Here is a 24,020-nt window from a genome sequence, read left to right as displayed (position 1 = left end):
TGGAATATTGGCGTGCCCAGGTTGGGTACTGTCCAGCAAAAGTTGTGGATTTTTAAGCTGCTTTCAGTCCCATTAATTTTATTGGCAGATAATGTCTCATATCTTTAACAGTGTTAGACCCCTACTTTGTTTCTGAGATATTTGGTTTGAATTATGCAGAAAAGCAATCATTTAGCCGATGTACCTAGAAGTAATTAGCAGCTCAGAATTGGACAACTGTAAAACCCAGAGAAACAGAAGGAACTCTTGAGTAGAATCTCCCAGACGGGGCTTGCAAACACAGCTGATTGTACCACATAGCAAAGTCTGTGGGAAGCAATCCATTATTTAAGGACTTCTGCACAATACTTTCTAATTACATGGGATGCAAGGAGAAAACACAGAGAAGGTGAGAAAGTGAAAGGCAAATGAGTTCTTTGTGTCAGCTTAGTTTTGATAAATTACTGGAGGCAGTTCTTTTGTAAAAGCCCCAACTGTAAGGAGAGTGTCTCATTAATAAGGAGGAGAAAGTGACAAGATAAGAGGAGCACTTAATATCTAATAAGGTACACATGTGTGATTATAGAATACAGTTAGAATTTCCTGGAAGAAAAAGTATCTGCTTTGAAGAGACTAGGGACAAGGGACAGAGAGAGTGATATAGACATATAAACTGATATGTATTCTTAGTATACAATCTAGGGATAATGAAATGATGGCTAAACTGGTTCAACAAATTCAGTAAGCCATAATATTCTTTAATATTTACCATTCATGTATTTAATACATTTATGTTTCAGTCTTCTTAATTTAATTTTATAAAATGAACTGATTTTGTGAACCAAAATTTCAAAAATAACTTATTTCAAGCCAGAGCATAGTTAAATATCCAGATTTGGACACTGAATTGACTAATTAATAATTATTAACTGCGTTTATTCAAACATAGAAATGAAAGCACCGAACCTTCTGTTTCACCTAAAGAACAAAGGAAAAACATTGAATAAATAACATTACAGGTATTTATACACCCTTCAAAGGATTAGCTGACTGTGATAGACTATATAGTCCTTTCTAATTGGACCCTAGTAGAGCAAAACTTTCCTTTGCTAATTTTAAAGATTTTGAAGGAGCTCAAGGATCTTTGTGGCAGAAATTTAACCTGCTGCTTTGTAAACCAATTACACTGAGCAGCATGTTGCTGGTTTTTTTCACTTCACTTAGTCTTTTTTTAAATTTTTTATTTTTCTTTTCAAACAGACAAAATACACAATACACAATAAATTCTCCTTTTTCCTTAACAATACTATGTCCTATATCTCTTACCGTATATGCCGGCATATAAGGCGACCCGACGTATAAGACGACCCCCGTCTTTGGCACCGAGTCGCATTCCTAGAACGTCGTCTTATACGCCGGAAACTACCAGTATTTCCGGCATATAAGACGACTCAGCGTATAAGACGACCCCCAACTTCGGCGCTGATTTTAACGCTTGCGGAAGTCGCCTTATACGCCAGCATATATGGTACGTTTATTAACAATTATTTACATTACTTCTCTTACTTTTTTATTCCTCAATTCTAACCAACTATAATACATGTCCCATACCTCATAGAATTCCGTATTTTCTTTGTCTTTCATTTCTAGAGTTAGTTTATTCATCTCTGCATAGTCTAAAATCTTTCCTATAATCTTTGCATTTGTTGGTATGTTTTCACTTTTCCACTGTTGCGCATATGCAATATGTGCCACCCTTATAATATGTATAATGATGTATTGGAGTCGTTTTTCAATTTTTGGATTAATTATACCTAGTAAAAATATTTCGGGCTTGAGTTCAATTTGTTGTTTTGTTATTTCCAGTAGCCATCTTCTTATCTGCTCCCAGTAGATTTTTGCTTTGGGGCATTGACACCACATATGATAGAATGTTCTCTCATTGATTTTACATTTCCAACAATCTGGATTCATATTTTTATAAATTTTAGCCAATCTCGCCGGTGCTAGATGCCATCTGTAAAACATTTTAATTTGGTTTTCTTTATACGCAGTTGATAACGTTAATTTGCAATTTACTTTCCAAGTTCTTTCCCATTCATCCAGTCCTATACTTCTGCCTATATTTCGGGTCCATGCTATCATCGAGCCCTTTACTATTTCTTCTTCAAATTCAATTTCTAATAGGAGTTTATATAGGTTTTTGTTAACAAAATTTATCCCTTGTTTATCAATATTTTATCTAATTGCTGTAATGTTTGATGTATCCCATACTCCTCCATATGTTTATTATATTTTGATTTTACCTGTGCATATGGCCACCAATCTATGATTATTCCCTGTTCTTTTAATTCATCTCTTGATCTTAACTTCCCTTGGTTATTTAATAATTCTTTATACCTAACCATTTTTGTTTTATCTAATGTGTTTGGATGAATCATCGCCTCCATTGGTGAAATCCAAATTGGAATTTTCGTATAGTATTTTTTTAAAAAATTTTCCCCATATCCAAATTAATGCATCCCTTATCTGATGTTGGAAGAAATACGTATGAATTTTTTTATCTTTTCCCCATAGAAAAGCATGCCATCCAACTTGTAGATCGTGACCTTCAATTGTAAGGACCCTTTTATTTTCTAAATTTATCCAGTCACTAATCCAAAGCAGTCCAGCTCCTTGATAGTAAGTTTCCCATTTTGGGAGTCCAAGGCCACCTCTACTTCTACTATCTTGTAATGCTTTAACATTTATTCATGCTTTTTTACCTAGCCATATAAATTTATTAATCATTTTATTTAATTCATCAAAAAAAATTTCCCCAGTTTTATTGGAACTGTTTGAAAGAGCTAGAACACTCTTGGTAAAGCATTCATTTTGATCGCCAAAATCCTTCCTAACATTGATAATTGTAATTTCCCCCAAGTCTCTAAATCTTTTTGTATACATAGTGCCAATTTTTTATAATTATCTTCTTTTATTGAGGAACATCTTGCGGTGAGCCAAATTCCCAAATATTTAACCTTTTTTACTATTTGCAACCCCAAATTTTCTTCTAATCCCTTTTTTTTGTTTTTCAGTTAAATTTTTAACTAATATTTTAGTCTTTTCTTTGTTTATTTTTAGTCCTGCCACCATTTCATAATTCTCTATTTCATCTATTAAAATTCTACCTCTTTCAAACGGTTCCTCTATAAAAAACACCAAATCATCTGCAAATGTCTGTATCTTATATTCTTATGTTTTAATCCTTAATCCCCTTATCTCTTTGTTATTTCTAATTTGAGTTAGTAGCACTTCTAACGTTAGAATATAAAGTAGAGGTAACATTGGACATCCCTGTCTTACACCCTTGTTAATTTCAATCTTCTCTGTATTTTCCCCATTTATTATTACTCTGGCCTTTTGTATTCTATATATTGACTTTATTATTTGTTCAAATTTCTCGCCAAATTTCATATTTTCTAGCTGTTGAAACATAAATTGCCAATTAAGATTATCAAAAGCCTTCTGGGCATCTAAAAATATTAATGCAACCTGTTTTTCAGGATGTGCTTCATAATATTCCAAAACATTCAGTACAATTCTTGTATTATTCCTAATTTGTCTATTTGATACAAAACCATTTTTATCAGAATACATTATTTGATTTAATATTATTTTTAGTCGTTCTGCCATTATTGTAGTAAACATTTTATAGTCCGAATTCAACAAGATTGGCCTATAATTTTTTATTTGTTTTGGATCTGTATCTTCTTTTGGAATGAGGGTTATGTTGGCTTCTGTCCACGAGTCTGGTAATTTGGCTTTCTCCAATACATCATTATATACCTCTAATAGTGTCATTTCCAAATCTTCATATAAGGTCTTATATACTTCCCCAGGTAGACCATCTGGCCCCAGAGCCTTATTATTTTTTTGCTTTTGTACTGCCACTCTTAATTCCATTGCTGTTATTTTTTTATTCAATAGTTCTTTTTATTCTTCTTTCAATTCTGAAAGACCATTGGCCTTTAAATATTGTTTTATATCCTCCTCCTCTGTTTCCTCTTTTTTATATAGGGACTCAAAATACTTCTGAATTTTTTTTTCTTTTCTTCTATTTTATATAGCATCTCTCCATTTTTGTCCTGCAGTTCCTGAATAAATCTTTTTTCCTTTTCTTTTTTAATTTGTAGGCAAGCCACCTCCCTGGTTTATTTGCGTGTTCAAAAAAATTTTGTTTGATTATTTTCAATTCTTTTGTCAATGCCTCTTGTTCTACTGAATTGTAGACTGTGTCTAGATTTTAATATAATTTTTAAACTTTTTTTGATAATTTACAGTTTTTTCAATTAAACTAAACTCCCAGATTATCTTATTTTTTGAAAATATTGGTTAATTTCTGTGCACTTAAATCATCTAGAATGCTTATAGATGGGTTTTGCAAGTTGATTGCTATAAAAAATATTTTAAATTCATTCAGGAAAATCAAGACTGTGATACACTGATTACTTTATTATCCCCACCTCAAGAAGGTAGGCATTAGGCTGTTTTTGAAAAATAGCTGTAAAATTTCATCTAACTCATCCTAGGCTGCAGTTTCAGGAGCTGGCAATCTTACTCATCTCTCCTCTCTTTCTGACCCATATTGAGGTGGATTTGAGTTGGGTTTTTTGTTTGTTTGTTTGTTTAACATTTACTTTTGTTTGTTTTACAATTACTATCTTGTTCCCTACTTATTTGTTCCCTACAGACTGTGAGCTGTTGAAGAGGTATGTATTTTTATAATGGAAACATTATGGTATTCTGATGCAAAGACTGGTGGTTAGGTGACTTATGACTTTGCTGATGTCAGTATCCATTACATAACCTTTGTAATATTTCTAATGCACTCTGCAGAGCAATTGGGCTTAGTTCTCTGAATCTGTCTCTTTCCAAGCATGAACCAATCAAGATCAGCTGGCTCAATCTCCAGTAATTAGGCAATATTAGTCACAATACTCTCACAGTAAATTCATCTTTTTTATAACATCTGGTATTGAAGACTAAACAGTGACCTTCCCCATAACAACCTTTAATCCCTTTCAAAAGTAGTTCTTATTAATGATGACTCAGCAGATGGCTCTCTCATCTTTGCAGAATACATTTTTCAAGCAGCAAAAAAAAGAATTCTTGGTAAATTTGTCATTCTTTCATAACTCAATGATTCTTCTAAATTGTTAATTTAACAACAGCAAAATAGCAGATAAAACAAACACAACATTCCAAAATCTGGGTAAAAGAGGATTCTTCTATTTTTTTTCCTTTACTATTTATTTATTAAATTGATATGCCACCCATCTCACTCTGCAAAGCAATTTTGGGAGGCTTACATTTAAAATCATCAATATTAAAATATTAACAAGTGGTGGCATCTTCCCTATTTGTCCACCAGCCACTTCCAACACTGAGTGTCCCTGCCAGGATCCCAAGCCAACCAGCAAAGCCAGATTTTAAGACTCTTCCAATAAGTCCGGAGGTTGGGGACAAAACTAATTTAAGGTGGCAAGATGTTCCAAAAACTAGTGACCACAGCAGAAAAGACTCTTCTTCTAGAGGCTGCCAGCTGAAACACTTTGACTGATGGGGGACTGCAGCATGCCCCTTCTGGTGGATTGAGTGGGTTGGTCTGATTCCATTAGCTGAGGTGGTGCCTCATATAATCTTGTCCCATGCCATAAAAAGCTTTAAAAGTGATAACCAACATTTTAAAATGGACCAGGAAGCCATACAGCAACTGGTGCAGCTCACACAACAATGGTGTTGGTTGCGTCATCTTAGAGCAAAGCAAAACTGTCTGCACCATTGCAATCTGTACCAATTGTAATAATTTTATTAAAGTTTTTTTAATAACTTTATTGGTTTTCAAAAAGATACAAAGCTAAAAGATAAATAATCAAACAGAAAATTTTAAAAAAGAAAAAGGCTCAGAAGGGAACAAAAGTAAAAGTGGAAAATTTTGTATTTATGTATTCATAAAGAAAATAGAAAAAAATGACGTCCAACTTTCTTTGGTACAGATATGATATAAGAATGCATCAGACTTTACTTTATAGTTAACATTTGTCTATATTATATTGATAATGCCATATAATATTAATAATCAAATGCCTAAATCACCTTTTCATTTTTTTTCAGTTTCTTACAAAAAGTTCTAAAGTCTTTTATGTCAATTTTACCATCTCCTCCATTTCCACCAACTTCACTATCCATTCTTCCATTGTAGGTATTTGTACGTCCTTCTGCCTTAAGGATATAAAAATCTCACTGCCGTTATCATATATAACAACAAAGTTCCATAAGATGTTTCCATTTGTTTGTCCATTAAACCCAAAGAAAAATCTTTGGTTTCACTTTTAAAACCTTCTGTATCAAACTAAATACTTGATTGCAATATTTTCTAGCTTTATTACATATCCACAAAGATAAAAAATTGTTCCCTCAGTTTGACTACGTATTCAACAAATATTTGAAAGCCTCTTATTCATTTTAATTGTTTAATATCATGTAGCAACAATGTATCATTTTATAAAAATTATCTTTAAGATTATAGTTCAATGTAAATTTATCCCTTTCTTCCACATATTTCCCTTTCATATCTATATCTACATCTACATCTGTATTTATATCTAGCAAAGTTTTTTCCCATTTCATCATACAGTCTTTAACTTGTTTGTTTTCTGTTTCCATTTTAAATAATAATTTATACATCTTAGCAGTAAGAAGGTCCTCATTTGTACAGAGCTCTACATCAAATTAAGTTTCATACTTTTGAAATCCATAATTCTTCTTATCTAATTTAAATCTTTCCATTTGTTATTTTTTATTTTTTATATTAATTTTCCATAGGAAAGATTTTTAAAAAGAATATAAAACCTAAAATTAATATAAAGTTAAAAAGGAAAAAAGAATGAGAGAAATAAAAAATAAAGGAAAAATAGAAAAATTAAGAAAAAAGATACAGCGTAGCTTTTGATTTTCTTTCCATCGGTATAAGTTAACCATATAGTTAATTTGTATTTGTATTTCGTATTGCCAGACACGTGGAGACTTTAAGATTCTAATGCAACTGTGGCTTCCAAGGATTTAAAAACAGATGAGCCAAAGCCCTCAAATACAATTTACCTTATCAGAATTATATTCTAAGCCAAAGTTCTCAAACATGATGGCTGGGGAATTCTGGGAGTTGAAGTCCACACATTTTCGAGCAGCACACTTGAGAAACACTGCTTCAAGGAGTATGGATCTAGTATGGATCAGTATAGTAATAAAAATCTGAAGTAGTGGTAATAGAGTTAAGCAGTGCAAAAATAAAATAATTTAGAATTTAAAATAGAAAAATTAGGCTACTTGGTAGGTAGAGCCCTGGTGGTGCAGTGGTTAGAATGCAGCATTGCAGGCAGCCTGGAGCACTGCAGGCTAACTCACTGCTCACTCCAGGAGTTTGATCGGCTCAAGGTTTACTGAGTCTTCCATCCTTCTGAGGTCGGTAAAATAAGGACCCAGATTGTTGGGAGCTGACTCTGTAAACCGCTCAGAGAGGTTTTACAGGGCTGCAAAAAGAGGGCTCTAAAGCACCGTGAAGCGGTATATAGGTCTAAGTGCTATTGCTATAGTTAGCTGAAGACATATTCTTAGGTGTCTGCAGAAGAGGGTCAAGGCAGGGGAAATGAAAAAAAAACTACTAAATAACACAAACTCAGCTATTGATGGATTTAGATAAGATGGTGTGAAAGGGTGGAACCTGCATTGTAATGTCACTGACGATGCATGTTTTGTCTCTTTGCCATCATCATAGTTAACAATGGATGTCTATGGATATTCTGTATTTGGTTAGAACCACTGAGTAACAAGGAAGCATTGCAAAAACTAGGTCATATGTAAATTTTTATAGATGGGCACATTTGCCACAATAAAAATATTTACAGTTGCTATTTACAATGGAATGAAAGCCCCCTCCTCTGGTAATGGGAGCTTTTTCCCCATTGTGGATAGCAAGGAGATCCGATTCAAACATTTTGGGGGCCTGGGGAATGGGGAAGAGTTAATAGGTCTCCATTTGACTCTTTACTGACTATCACAATTTAAGGACAAATTCAGTGACAGATACTTAAATGGAATTTTCACGTATATATGTATTTTATATTGTACTAGCAGCTTCTTCTCTAGAAAGAATCCCAGGGCAGTGTGTACATAACAATAAAAAAGTGAAAGTAATACAGCAAAAAGCCAGTGCACACATACAGTACGTTGCAGAGGCAACAAAAAGACAAGGTCACTGCTTTCATGCTCCAATTAGCCATAGGCGAACCATAAAAAGAGCCATATGCTAATCAGCCCTGAATCAATTTGAATTGGAAATTCAACATTCAGAGCTGGCATGATTCAACTGGATTTTACAGTTTGCGATTCCTGGGCCCACCATTCAGTTCAAACCTCTTTGAGATTTTAAAGTCAATTAGAAAAAAATTGCCATAGGTTAGAATTGGAAAGCATTAACGTTCTTAGAAATGGGATCTTTTGGGGAGGGATAATATATTCCTTATAAGGCATTAACTCCTGCCTACTTTTATGGTAGTTGTATAAAGGATTTCTCTGCAATATTTTTTTTTTCAAATATTCCTCTGTCCTTCCTTCTTTTAAGGTAGAGATCAAGGCTTAGGTCTAGGACAAGTAGCTCAACAGCCTCCAACTTGTATAACTCAAAGCCTAATTGTTTTAATCAGCAGAGCATGAGGTCTACTCCAATTTAAAAACAATAATTGTTCAAAAGGTTTTCTAAAAAAATAAGGCCTTCATTTTTCCACTTACTTTTCTGGGATTTAGGTTGGCTTGACCCTAAAGATTGACCATTAATTTTCATTCGTGGGATCATTATTTTATTCCCTCTTATTACAATTTTTTTTCCCTGTGGTATGAGCAGGATTGACATAGCTGGTTGACAAGTTCATCTTCATTGTTGGTTTTGATGGGGTGGTGACTACAAGGGGAAAAAATCTATAGAAATAATTCCTTAATTGGAAAAATTGAAAGTTTCCAAAATTGTTAAAACCTTTCTTTTTTTTTTTTGGCCTGCATAGGAAGAATCTTTTGTTGTTCTTAAAATACTATCACAGAGCTATATTGGTAATAGTCTTAAGATATGTCTTGTTGACAGTACTTTTTTAGTGGCATAACCTTACAAGGAATTTTTGATATCAGACTGATGTTTTTTTAAAAAAATGGTATAAATGTGTCTATTATACAGCCTACACATACATATGTAAATTTAATCTTTAAAAATGTTAAAGTGGACAGGACAAACAAGTGAGTGAGTGAGTCAGTCAGTCAGTGATCGATCAGATGCAAGAAGTCTTATTTTGACAGTGAAATGTGTTCTGCACTTGTATAGCTACAAATTCAGTGATCATTTACAGTGCAGGGTGAAGGAAATTTCCAGCCCTCACAGCACTCCTGCAGTCACATGAACAAAATTTGGGTGCCTAGTAACCAGCTCACACACGTAGACAGTTGCTGTACCCCACAATCACATGATCACCAATTGCAACTTCCCTATCCCCAAACAAAATCAATGGGAAGTTGGCAAGGAAAGTTACAAATTGCAGGGATATGTCTCCACCCCCCATCCCCACAGCCTTTGTTCACTCATCCAAACTGCTCCCTCTTCCCCCCCCCTTTGCTGCCCCCCACAACCTCTTTTCATGACCTCATTTCAATCACAAACATGCACACACTCTGTGCCCTATTCCTTGGTCTCCCTCATATCACTTGCATCCTGCATCCTCTTTTCCACAGTCTCTGCAATTGCACAAACAGGCCTTTCTATAGTCTGTCTATAATCGAATGCACCCCATGCCCTCATTCACCAGCCTTTCTGAGTTCACACCACACAGCATACTCCCTCTCTCAGTCTACACTGGGCCTCAAAAGACCTTTTCCATTTTTGTGGCATTCTCCCCCCCCCCCCGCTTCTTACTTGAAACTTTCTCTGTTTCCTGCTTAATGCCCCACACGTTTTGCACTACAATACAACTGAGACTGCCTGGACTGCCGACAGTAAATGAAGTGGTCACTTGATACAACAGTTTAGGATCTCATTATTTAGTAACAGTAATCCCAGTCCCATAAAGTCATAACTTGAGCATCTATCCTTATGTGTTTGCAACTGTTTGTGAGAGAAAGTGGAAATAATACAAGTGAAAGAATATTTATTTATTTATTTATGAGACTTATATACCGCTTTTAAGTGCAAGCACTCTCTAAGCAGTGTACACCAGTAAGCAATGTATATATATATATTTACATTGCCCCCAACAATCTGGGTCCTCATTTTACCTACCCCGGAAGGATGGAAGGCTGAGTCAACCTTGAGCCAGTGAGATTTTAACCGCTGACCTGCTGAACACAGTCAGCTAAAGTGGCCTGCAGTACTGCACTCTAACTGCTGCGCCACCTCGGCTCTTTAAAAAAAAAAAAAAATAAAGCATTGCTATTTCAGTATATGACCTAATTTCTCAAGAATTTTTGAATAAAATATTATAAACATAAAAACACATATCTATGAATTATAAAAAGTAAAATATGAGTTACTATATAGTGGAATATGGCGCTGAGTTGAGGGGAGAGTGAATCCCAGATGCTAGGATTCTTTAAAATTATCTTAGCAAGATATCTTGAACCAAAAATTGGTGGTGAATAGTTCTGTAAATGTGGTGGAATTTGGTGCTGAGTTGAGGGGAGGAGTGAAATTAATCCAGTTTGGCAAGAATAATACCAGACTCAAGGACCAGAAACAACATGATAAGCTGATCAGAGTAGTATATTTATTGTTGCTCACCTGTGGTAATTGTCAGTTAATAATGATATTGTCAGTAATTATAAATATTAAAAAAATCAGCTATATAGAGTAATACGTGAATGAAATAAGCTTATCTTTTCCAAGCTTTTATGGAAAGTATCAGAAAATTGTTTTTTGCTTTTAGCCATTTATTGCAAGAAGAAATTTGATTAGATGTAATAAAAATTGTCTGAGAAGAAAGATAGGAATTCTTATCTTCCTATGAATCAGCCATCTTAAATGCAAAAACTGGTGCTACTATGCCTCTATATAACTTGTTTTCCGCTAACAATTTTCTGCTGCAACAAATGCAGCTGCAGGAAACCACTTGATGCATTCATTGTTCATTCAGCTGATCTTCTGATTCAGCAAGAATCCCATATATCCTTCTTCAGACAGCAACATAATTAACTCATGGAATCCATTGCTACAGAAGGTAGTGATAGCTATTAATTTGGATGACTTTAAAAGAGAATTGGATAAAGTTATGGAAGACAGATTTATCATGTCATGACTCAGTATCATCTCCATGGAGAAAACAAACACCAATTGCAACAAAGAGTAGGGGATTGTGCATAGCACCTCAGAGGTACCTGGTTAGTAACCATTAGAAACAAAATGGTAGATTAAGATAGAACTTGTTTTAAGGCTATTACATGTTTTCCATGTGTCTTCTTCCAATATTGTGCTTAGAAACCCCCACATTGTAATGCTGTTTCTCATGGAACATTGCAATCAAAAATATTTTTGAAAAGTATAAAGAAAACAAAGTTCATCCTGTTTTCTATTTAAAAAAAATAATCCTCAATCCATGGCTGGGAAAAATGTCATCACTGAATCCAACTTTCATAAACCAGAAAATAATAAAAGCAAAATATATTTCTAGCACAGCATACTAGGAAATATAATTTCCATTCACAATCCTAAGCACTCTGAATTTTAAAGCTATTGTGCTTGCATTTTCCATTTAATAACCATAATTTTAAAATATTAGTAATGCATTATATATGGTTTTTCATATTATTCTAAGACACTTTGCGGTAATTATTTGTATTTTTTTTTCTTTTAGTACAAACAAGTTGAACAGTACATGTCCTTTCACAAGCTACCTGCAGATATGCGTCAAAAAATCCATGATTATTATGAACACCGTTACCAAGGCAAGATCTTTGATGAAGACAGCATTCTTAATGAACTCAATGACCCTCTTCGGGAGGTAAGAAAGCAGTGTTGATGATGTACTAGGAAAGAAAAGCCTTTCTCAATTTGAACTGCAGGAGATTTCAGAAAGTTTATCTTTGCTTAATGCACAGGTTTTTGTTTTGAGCAGTTTTCTTGACAAGATCTTTAGAAGTGGTTTACCATTGCCTTCTTTTCTAATGTCATCCACTTGGCTTTGTACCTAAGGCAAGCAAGACTCAAGGATCCTCCAAGGTTTATAGCCTGGTGCCACTGCTATATCAAACTAGATATAAACTTGGACATATAGTTATAGACAGTGCTTTTTTTCTAAAAAAAAAAAAGGTGCTGGAACTCACACACGTCATACAACCCGCCTTGCCTACCTTACAAGGTTCCATCCAAAAAAGGTGCTGGAAATCCGTTCTGGGCATTCTATGAGAAAAAAAGTCCTGGTTATAGATAATATGTGGAATGTCTCATATCTGATGCCTGGAACCTGCAGGTAGAGTTAGAAATTCATTCCTATGAATTCTTATTTCCAGGTAAAATTGGATCTTTTATTTAAACAGATCCAAAAGTAACCAGTGATGATAGCTCCATGACACATACACACGTGTGTGTACGTGCACACATGCAAGCACATTTGTCTTCAAGTCAGTTTTTGACTCCCAAAGACTACCTGGACAAATCACTGCAGTTTCTTGGCAAGATTTCAGAAATAGTTTGCCATTTCCTCTTTCCTAGGGCTGAGAAAGAGTGACTGGCCTAAGGCCACCCAGCAGAATCATATTTGCTTGGTTTCTAGCTAGATGCCTTAATTACAGCACCAAAATAGTGTTTTATTTTTTTAAAACAACAGAATTATTTAAATTACAGCTCACAGAGTACCATTTGAATATCACTCCAGTATTATTTGCTGAAGATTGGTAAAGAAGGCCATCATTGGAATGGTTCTGTTATTGTTGGTAGAGACTTTTCTCCAGTTCCTCCATAGGTGAAAGCCAGCAGGACAGAATAAAGCATTAAAGAAATAGGAGCTGCTTCATTGTCCCTGTTAATTTTAGTATAGGTTAGTCAACCACATCAACTCTGGAGTGAGCATATTTCTATCAGCCACCACCATCAGTGGAGAAATAGTTCTTTTAAAGTATTCAGCAGGGTATTAAATCCAGCAAGATCCCCTTACTAATTTGGCAAGTTTGAGATGTGATTGGTGCTTCTTCTATAGGAAGATTGCTATGGTCAATAAAATTACATGCAAAGCCACTGAATTGGAAAATTATTAGTGTACCTCCGGTATCCAAGAAGAAAATCTATAGTAATCCAAGCAATTTCAACCTTCTCATCTTCTCTCTAGGTAACATGGTAGAAAGCATCTCAAAGGCTCAGTCCTGTAATATATAATGGGAAGCATGTTCTCATAAAAAGAGTTTCTGCCTTTGTATTTAGACTTGCAGTCACCTAAGCAGTAGCCTGTGAAATCATTAAGTACAGAGTATAAAGTAAAACTAGGCCACCTTAACTCATCTAAGAACTGATGGACTGTGCAACTTAGACAAGTTCAGTTTTTCTCACTTGACTAATGTTGAATGCCAAGGAAATTTCTTTTTTGTTTACAAGAATAATTTTCTATTAGCATTATTGAAATACCACTCTCATTAATTTTAAAGTTCTAATAAAACAATGACAAATGTTACAACTTTCACAATTTTTAACCTTTTCAAACTCTGTTTTCTATTTATCAGATAATGAATTGTATTCCCCTTGCCGATGAGGGCAGGCAATTCAATTAATTAGAGTTGCACTTAGAAAAATGCCACTGAGCTAATAGTCACTTTGAAGAAAACATTAAAAAACAAACAAACATGAAAATGATGAAATGCTTTGCACAAAAAGTGGGCAGCTGGAAATATTAGCAGAAGACTGGATATTATCATGCACCATTAATTATAATTGGTCATTACAATCTTTTGTTAATTATATTGTGTTTTCAGTTGATCTAAATGTGTATACTCAGTAAATTCATTCAGTTGGGCTTCATCGGATATTTCATTCAGTGGAGATGTCATTGCATATTTATGACTTTTGTGGAATTCAAAAAAAAAAGTATTCAGAGAAAAAAAAGATAAAAACCAGCCACTGGAAATATTTTTGATGAAGCCAGTACTGATAGTTGAATCTGTTTGCTTAATACTCTAAAAAATACCTTAGATTTGCTCGTGCAGTCCACTTTCCTTTTCCCCTCTCCCCCGCCAGGCCACCAAGCTGCAAAGGTTGGGGACAGCTGGGGTAGTATATAGGAAGAGGAGGAGAAGAGAAGGGGGAGGTCTTTGAGCAGAATCCTGGGGATCACACAAAATAATGCCATAACAAAAACTAGATATAATTGAACATTTTAATATGGTAAAGTATTAGAAGTTATTAAATACACAAGACATTATTGTATTAATTATTTTATTCAGATACATGAAACATTATATAACTTAGAGTTGACCCTAAGCCAGGCTTCTTTTGATCTCAGAACCACACAAACCAACTCAGTCAAGTAGATCTTTTGTTCTGCCATCACAAGAACATCTATTAGCCAAGAAACTGCTGGGAGATGCTAGTTTTTCATGGATGGACAGCTTTTAATCTGCAGGATTTCAAAATGACCCTCAGCTATAGGCTTTTTTCTTTCACATTTTTTTATTTCATTAATGTGTTATAATGTATGAATATATTACATTTCTTGTAGGTTTTCAGAAGTATGCAACCATAAGCATGCATTGAGTATAAATATTAAAATAGATTCTATTTTCCCCATACTTCCCCATACAGACAGTGCTTGCAAACACATTCATTTCAGTAGTCTTCTTAGTGAAATCATCATAAATTAATTTGTCATAATAATGACCAGCCATCCTTTTAATAATATGCATACCCACTGTAAAGTAGGGAGCAACATGAATCAGTTCGTATGGAGACTGTAAATTCTGGCTGCAAGCTTTTGGATGAGCCCTAAATGGCAGCTGAGACCTAGTCCTAGAGATCTCTGAGTCTTTATTTTTGCAGCTGAAATTCAGTAGGCATAGTTTGCATCATGTGAAGTTGTGTAAACATGGCTAACTGGCTATGTTCATGTAGCCACTTGGCTGTCAACTACAGTTTATAAACTGCAGTTACTGGGTCCACCAACCACATGAAGCCACACCACCTGCCATCTCCAGAATTTTATCTTACTGCTGTTATACATATAGGTGGTATATATAATTTTCTCTAATCAGTGGCTAAATTCTTTATCAGTTTGAAAATGAAATAGAGGCATCATCAAATAAAATAGTATCAGAGCCACCTCAATGTAGTTTGGGGACAATCTGGATATTTAGAGATAAGCAAGTTTGTAAAAGTGCCATTCAGTTAGGACTTAAAATCCAGAACAGTGAATAGAAGCTGAAGCAAAATTAGACCCCATTCTGGTGTGGTATAGTGTAGTTTTAATTATAGGTGTACCATTTCTGAGCTCATTTTACTGAGGTCTTTCAGACAAATTAAAAAAGGGAAATCCCAGCATTCGATTCTGACATGACCAATAAAGGTAAAGGTAAAGATTTCCCCTGTCCAATCATGTCCAACTCTAGGTACTCATCTCTGTTTCTTAGCCAAGGGAGCCAGCATTGTCAGAAGACATTTCCATGGTCATATGGCCAGCATATGGCCAGCATGACTATAAACCAAGGTGCATAGAACACTTACTTTCCCACCAAAGTGGTACATATTTACCTACTCTGCATTTACATGCTTTTGAACTACTAGGTGGGCAGGATCTAGGCAAGTAATGGAAGCTCACCTTGTTGCACAACACTCAGGTCTTAAATCCAGGCTTTCACCTGCCCAGCTGACAAACTCAGTCTTATCACAATGCAAATTTTAAATTGCAATCTCCACATTAGAAAAATTGTCTTGTAAGAAACATTTACTTTTCAATACTCACCATTATATATCCTCCCCTCTCTGTCCTATGCCTAAAAAATCATGTGTTGAGCAGAAATATATTGATCTGAGTCCTGGGACTATTGCAATGGCAAAGAGCTCTTTCTCAGGACCTGCTTTGGAAGGGGCAAGGCCCCCATAGCTTGGATTTCAGGCAACCTGTGACAACTGTCTAGTTGATAATAGTTTTCAGTTGTCTTGGTGTCAGATTGGCTATTATTACAATTAAAAGAGCCAAAGGAACAATGTAGTTGATTTTGAAAAACAAGAAGCTGTCTTAAATATTGTTCGAGATTTAACAAAGAATAAAAATAAATGCTTTTTTACCTTGTAAAATCTCTGAAAATATCCAAATTCAATTCTTTACTGAATTTTGCTTCAGGCTGCAGTGAAGTATGAAATGACATCTGAATCAACATGTAATCTCATGTTTGTCTGATGTAAAAATGGGTAAAAGTTGCAACATGAGCACATATATTAATTAATGGTGGTTAGTATTCATTAAAATAGCTTTAAAATAAAAAATACAATAAAACCAAAGACATAACTTTCTTAAAATTAAGTCAACACTGGAAGGACAACAAAGGATTTAAAAAGTAATTAAGCATAGTTTAATTAAGAAAGCCAGTTTGGTTAGGCACCACGCTAGAAAACAGGAGACTATAAGTTTTAGTATCTCTTTAAACCTGGGTGACCTTGGGCTAGTCACACACCCTCAGCCCAATTCACCACACAGGTGTTGTTATTGTAGGGAAATAGGAGGAGGATGTCACAGTTCTGACAGAGAGAGACAAATAAAGCAGAACTCTGAGGCTTGCAAATTCCTGAAAGAACATGTTTATTAGTAACAAAGTATCAGGACATCAAAAGTAAAACCAAGCCTGGAGACACTCATAACAATTCCCCAATACAAAGTTAATAAATCCTACCCCTAATACAACTTCTTGGCGGGCTTTTTATGCAATGCCCAGCTTGCAGTTTCGGGAGCAGCCAATGAACTTGGTTCCCATGGGATAAAAGTTTATTTAGACTAGCAAAGCCCCTGGCAATCCCCCCTTTCTCCTTTCTATGTGTCAACCAAAAATGAATAGGAAACATGGCTACAGCTATGCTCATTTTTAAAGTTGACAGAGGAAGGATTATTAGGTATGGTCACTGCTGTGAGTTATTTATAAAAATAATAAAGGTGAAATAAAAAATAAACCAAAGTATTTGAAGCAACTGGTTAAGTTTAGTTTAAAGAAAAGACAACTGATGCTTTTCAAATGCCTGAAAGGATGTTATGTAAAAGATATATATCAAGACCCAATATTTCAGCCTGGAAGGCAGGACTTGGAATAATACATTTCAGTTAGAGGAAGATAAGATTCTAACTGAATGTTAGAAGAAACTTCCTAATAATAAGAGCAGTTTGACAGTAGAATCAATTGCTCAGATAAGTGATGGGCTTCCCTTCATTGTAAGTGTTCCAGTGGAAGCTAGATAGCCATCTATCAGTAATATTTTAATTTGGATTTTTGCACTGAGCAGAATGTTGGATTTGAAGATGTGAATGGCCTCAGTTCTGTAATTCTATAGTCTCCATGTTCAAGGGAATGCCAGTCCCCTTCCTTGAATCTTACACAAAGGCTATGCTTCTTTATCTCCTTTAAAAGAAAAAAGCTTAAGCTTTGTCCAGGAAAAGAAGGTGGAAAGACTCTCATGTTCTCTTAATATGAAATTTACAGTTAGCCTGTCCAGATATTTGTTACAATATTTTGTGCCATGTTTTTTAACTAGAAATATTAGAAACATTACTCATGTTTTCAAATAACAATATTCAAAGATAGTTTACCTCAGTTTAAGTTTCTGTGGGCAAAGCTGTTGCCTTATGAATCCTCCTCATGGTCCTTTGAATGTCTTTTGCATCTTCCTTATAGCCCTTTGGTGTTTTTTCTTAACAGTCAAAAAGAAATATTCTTCATGTAACATCCAGATTAACTAATTTAAAAAATAGGACTGGAGTAATTACATATGAAAGAGCTAATTTGATGTAGTAGTTAAAGTTCCAGGCTAGAAATCAGAAGACTCTGAATTCTAGTCCCACTTTAGACATGAAGCTAGATGGGTGATCACACCCAGGGCTGCTCATTCTCTCTCCACCTTAAAAAAAGAGGCAAGGGCAAACCACTTCTGAAGATCTTGCCAGGAAAACCATAGGGAGTAATCCAGGCAGTTGGCAGATGACATGAAAGCATGGACACACAAAAGATTACATTTGATCTAGGAGGGCCTTTATTTAAAAAATAATAATTGAAACAAAGATTTGGGAACTTGAGTCCATCTTTCAATTAGATTTAGCATCTCTGACAAAGGTATATTTTGTCAGGCACAAGCAATCAGAACCGCTCATGGACAGGCCCAAACAGATATTTTATTATTGATTGCCTATGTTACAAGAATCCTGCCAGCCTGACTGCCTTCCCCTGGGAAATGGAGACCTAAGAATTTGATCTCAGATGTTTCCTCCTCCAAATGGACTCTAAGCTGGAATATCTCTTTATTCCCTTTGGGGGGTGGCCCTCCCCTTCAGTCGGTGATTCCACCAGAACTTGAACATATTCAGTGAAGAGAATTGCCACTTGCCCAACTTATTCATTCATTCTTCTCTCAAAGTGTCTGCACTATTTATATTTGTTATTTTTTCTTAATGTGAAAACAGAATTTGCCTTGATGTAAAATAAGCCAATAATTCAGTATCCTGCCCTGTGAAACAACAGGAAACAGGTGTTAACATTCTTTACAAAATATTTTCCTGGATAGGTTTAACATGTAGCATAATAATTTGCATTGCAAAAGATACCTGTGCATTGTGTTAACATTTACTTCCTGTTCCAGACTACATATGCAAAGTAGATCAATTCAGTGCAGATTATAATTTTGTTGATATTTAAAAGCAGAATTCAGCAGGCAGTCCTAGAGTGCAGATTGCAACCCTGAGAACTATGCATTATGGTAAAGCTAACTTCTGAGAAAGAGGTTAATACCCTTTCTGAGCTATTATTTAAAGTTCAGCACTGATCTATTTTTAGACACTAGTGTGAGAAGAGGTTGGCTGAAAATAGATACAGATCATGTCTCCTTGTAGAATATAGAACATTGAGACACTTCATTTTCAGACAACATAATTGGTATTTGGGATATAACCACTGTGCTCTCAAACCTTTTCAAAAAAGAGATCTCTTCAAAAGAAAAACATTTTTTGTGGGCCTTTCAATACAACAGCATAACAGTGGGTTGGATTTTGAAATGTAGTTTTTCTAAACAAGTTTGGGAATCATAAAAATCAAGTTTTTCGCTCAAATCCCTTTCTGTTGTACTGTTTTAACAAATTGTTTTAACAAGCATATATACAGTATATTTCATCTATCTTACATTCAGTCCTCAGAGCTTAAAGACCATGCTGGCTTAGAATTCTGAGAATTGAAATTCATGATATCTGCAGTACAAGCTGAAGAAGTTAGTATACTGAGCTATTGTTTTGTATGATTCTGTTTGGATAGAACAGCTATCTGTTCAGCCATGAACTGCTAAGCCCAAACAATCAGTGCTTTCAGCAGCAACTTCTCCAGGATCTCTACCAGATCCAATGTTTGCTCAGTTCTTTAGTGAATGTATTATCTGAGCCACACATTTAAAGAGATAATTCCCAGTAGGCTGCTCTCAGCAATTGCTTAAGTGCTTTCAAATCAAGATGACTTAAATATATTCATAGCAGCAGTGACTGAAACACTTCTTTAAAATTCAGACCTTTTTTGGCTATGGCTCTGGAGTCTATTTCTCATGATCATTTTTGAATCAATTTTTAAATAAAAAGTGAAATAAAGCAGAAATGGGAGTAACATTTATCTATAATTTAAATACATATTGCCAAACAAAATCAAATAATAAGTAAGAGTTTCTAAGGCAATTCTGAAATATTCTAATTTATCAATAATTTTGGTTTGCGCCCTATGTTTTTCTGCGTGTGTTTGAGAAAGAAATAGATTTTTATGTTTTCAAAGAGCATTAATGTCTGCATCAAAGGTAGTTGATACAGGTAGCCCTCATTTATCAGTTGCTTCATTTAACAACTGTTCAAAGTTACAATGGTACAAACAAATAGTTTTGCAATCTATTGCATTTGCCATGTAACAAGCAAAGTTAATAGAGAAGACAGAAGTAAAATCATAAATCATGGTCATGTTTTGCTTAACGATCATGACTTCCTTGGTGACCAAAGAGGTGACCTTTGGGGAAGAAATGAAGGCAACTCAGCAAAAAGAGTTGCTGATGACCGTAGCAGAATGAAGACTCAGTGCATAGACTGGTTCTTCTTAATTCCTCTCTGGACAAGGAGATGACTTGAGATTGTCCACAAGTTCTCCAAATAGTTGGTCCTCACAAGGAGACCCCAAGACAGCAGTCTATGGCAAGTTTATAGCTCTGGGAGATGGGGGAACAGCCATTTATGATAACTCAAACTATGGTAGCCCTTTCAAAGAACACTTTGCATATTTTATATTAGAAAAAGTTCACCTGTTTTCTTTTCTAATGACTTTTGGAAGTGATTGTGATAGTTTGATAGATAATTTGATAATCTGACAGAATAGTCTATGATATCTGTTAAGTCCTCAGCAAATGGCAAATAACGCATGAAGCAGTTGGTAGTTCTCAGGAGCCTACAGCATGCTGGTTACAATGCCGACAACGCCCAAGTTCCTCTGCTCCTTTTAAAGGCGATCCCCGGGCCAAATGGCAACAGCCAGTCTGGTCCCGTGCAGCTTGCAACTGCCCGGGACCATTGCAACATCCCGAGCCTGCCTTCACAGGCTCAGGACACAACACCCCTTCCCCCCCGGCTAAAACTACAACCACATAAATAGTGACACGCGACCTCAACACGAGCATGGGAGCCACTCCATGTACCAAGTTATCAATTTTGGCTTCCATCCCCCAGTGTTCATTATTCCCAACTTATACAGGAATACCCTCTTATTAATTCTGCTTTGCTAGCAGAGTTACAAAATCTTCTAGATATTTAGGAGATCTTCTAGCTCTCTGTGACCTCCAAATTTCCTGGTACCCTCCAAGTACCCCTTGCCTGGGGGGGTGCTATATGTTTGTCCCCTTTGTTTGACCCTTATGGTCCCCATGGGCTGTGCTCCAACGCCTGGCCTGCTTGCTTGCCCACCAGGCTCGTCAGGCCAGGACTTTGTTCTCTACTTAACCTGGTTGTCCTGCCTAGTTGCAGGCTCTCTGGCCTTTCTAAAGGGCTGCCACTGTTGGGCAACTCTGTAGAGCCTCCCAGGTCTGCCCTAGACCTATCATGAGGCTGTCTTCCCCTACGTTCCAGTTCCATAGTTGGGCTCTCTGGGTTCTCGGTACTGCCCCAAAACTCAGTTGCCCCCTGAGTGATGCCAGAGGTATTGTAATCGGGATTCGGTTCCTCGACCACCTCCCTATGTGCTTGCCCCTTTCTAGGAACAGTGGCAGCATTGGACCAACTAGACGGAATGTGTGCCAGCTCTCTTGCAGGGTGTGAGTCGTTTGGATGCTCCCGGTTATTCTCCCTGACTAGAGTACTGAATGGTGCTGGTGTGTAGTGATTATGCCCCCGGGGTAACTCCCTGGCTGGAGTAGGCATTGGTGCCTGTGTTCTAGTTAATCCCCACGAATTCCTGTTTGGAGCACTCGCGGAATCTTGGGATGGGCCATCTGTGACTTCCCTGTTGGTTACAGGCTGCAGCCCACACCCTTCCCCTTGCCCATAGAGGTCCCCCTCCCCCCTGGAAAAGATCCAGGAGTCTCAGTAGGAGAGTCCTGTCTTGTGCGTAGCTGGTTGATGTGTCGTCGCAGGAGATGACCGTCATCCAGGGAAACCTCATAGGACAAAGGACCTGTGACCTTGGATACTCTGGCAGGGACCCACAAGTGACTAGGCCTGTAATTACGGGTCCAAACCGGGGCACCCAATAGCAGTTGCCTAGGTGCCCTGGGTTGTGTGAATTTAGAAGGCAGTCTGTCCGGGTGCAACCGGTCAAGCTTAGTAGTCAGTTTGCGCCCCCAACAAAGTTCAGCTGGGCTCCTCCCAGTAGAAGTGGAAGGTGCAGTGCGGTAGGAAAGGAGGAAGTCAGCCAACCTGTGATGCCAGTCTCCATATGTCAGTCTCTTTAAAGCATCCTTGGTGATGCGTACCATGTGTTCAGCCATACCGTTGGTGGAAGGGTGGAAGGGTGCAGAGGTGGCATGACGAATCATGTTGGCATGTAAGAAAGCTTGGAATTCGGAGGAAGTGAATTGAGGGCCATTGTCAGACACTAAAACATCAGGAAGCCCATATGCAGCAAAAATCCCCCTCCATACTTGAATAGTCTTTGCAGTGGTGGTGGAAGAGACAGGTACAACCTCAAGCCATTTCGAATGGCTATCAACCAGGACCAAGAAGAATTGACCCTGAAAGGGCCCAGCGTAATCAATGTGCACCCTAGACCATGGAGACTGTGTTTCCTCCCATCTATGCACAGGAGCCTGGGGCATTTCTGGGTGTGAGCGTTGACAAAGGTGGCATGCATGCACCTTAGCTTCAATGTCCTTGTCTAACCCAGGCCACCACAAATGGCTGCGCGCAAGCGCCTTCATACGTACAATGCCAGGATGACCCTCGTGGAGGTAACCTAAGACCCTAGTCCTTATGGTCAGTGAAGACCGTGAAATGTCGGCCATACAAGAAAGCATGGAACTTTTTGATTCCAGCAACAACAGCTAAAGCCTCCCTGTCTATTTGAGCATAATTTCGCTCTGCAGAAGACAAGGTTCTGGAATAATATGCAACAGGAACCTGAGTTCCATCCGGTCTGAGGTGGCTTAGTACTGCTCCCACCCCATAAGGAGAAGCATCACAAGCAATGCACACAGGAAGGGACTCATTGAAGTGTGCAAGCACACTGTTAGAAGTGAGTAAGGCCTTAACCTCATTGAAACTTGCTTCATGTTTTTGTGACCACTGCCACACTGCCTGTTTGTCCAGGAGCCTATGAAGTGGTTCGGCTACATTAGCCTTGTTTGGAAGGAAGGAGTTGTAGAAGTTCAAAAGGCCCAGAAAGGCCTGTAGTTCAGCCTTGGACTTTGGCCTAGGAGCATGCATTATAGCTTTTAATTTGGACTCAGCAGGGTGAATCCCAGTAGCATCGATTTTGAATCCCAGAAAATCTGTAGAAGGCACCCCAATTTTACATTTGTCCTTCTTGAGGCCCGTTTTCCGGAACCTCAGCAGAACAGCCCTTAATCTCTCAGCTAAGTTGTGTGTAGAGTCTCCAGAAATTAAGACATCATCAAAATAGGGGCAAACCCCTGGTATACCCCTCAGTGTGTCTTCCATTATGCTTTGGAAAATTCCAGGAGCCACATTTATTCCAAATTGTAGCCTCTTTACCTTGAATGCCCCCCTGTGGGTTACAATGGTTTGAGCCACAGCAGCAGCATCGTCAACAGGCAACTGTTGATACACCTGAGCTAAGTCAAGCTTTGCAAAAACAGGGCCCCCCTTGAGGGAGGCCAGAATATGACTGACCACAGGTACAGGATAGGCATGTTGCTGAAATGCCTTATTCAGAGTGCATTTGTAATCTGCACAGATGCGAATGTCCCCATTAGCCTTAAGAGGCATGACAATGGGGGTCTCCCAAGGACTGGAGTCAACAGGTTCTAAGACTCCTTGCTGAATCAATTTGTCCAATTCAGTGTCAATTTTCCCTTTTAGAGCAAAAGGGACCCTTCTTGCTTTTATTCCAATAGGAATGACAGTGAGGTCTAGTTTTAAAGACACAGGGGGTCCTTTGTATGTGCCCAGCTGTGGACTGAAGACATCTGCAAATTCTTTGCAGACTTCCTGTAGGTCTACTGTTTGCAAGGTATTGAGCCCTGTGATATGTATTCCCAAGGCCTCAAACCAATCGAGTCCTATGAGACTCGTTTGCTCACCCCCTACTACCAATACATCTAATGGACCTTC

At 37.0% G+C, this 24,020-nt stretch overlaps 1 protein-coding gene across 1 annotated transcript in view; it reads left to right on the top strand.

The window, feature by feature from the left end:
* Positions 1–24,020, top strand: part of HCN1 (hyperpolarization activated cyclic nucleotide gated potassium channel 1) — a 155,052-nt gene that overhangs the window by 116,265 nt on the left and 14,767 nt on the right. Inside the window, exon 5 of the mRNA XM_039345685.1 lies at positions 11,904–12,050. Within this exon, the coding sequence (XP_039201619.1) occupies positions 11,904–12,050 (147 nt within the window). The remainder of the gene's footprint in view (positions 1–11,903; positions 12,051–24,020) is intronic.

This window comes from Crotalus tigris, unplaced genomic scaffold, assembly GCF_016545835.1.
Source record: "Crotalus tigris isolate CLP2741 ecotype Arizona unplaced genomic scaffold, ASM1654583v1 scf7180000017973.899353, whole genome shotgun sequence".
Lineage (NCBI taxonomy): Eukaryota > Metazoa > Chordata > Lepidosauria > Squamata > Viperidae > Crotalus > Crotalus tigris.
This window is presented reverse-complemented; position numbering and strand designations above follow the sequence as displayed.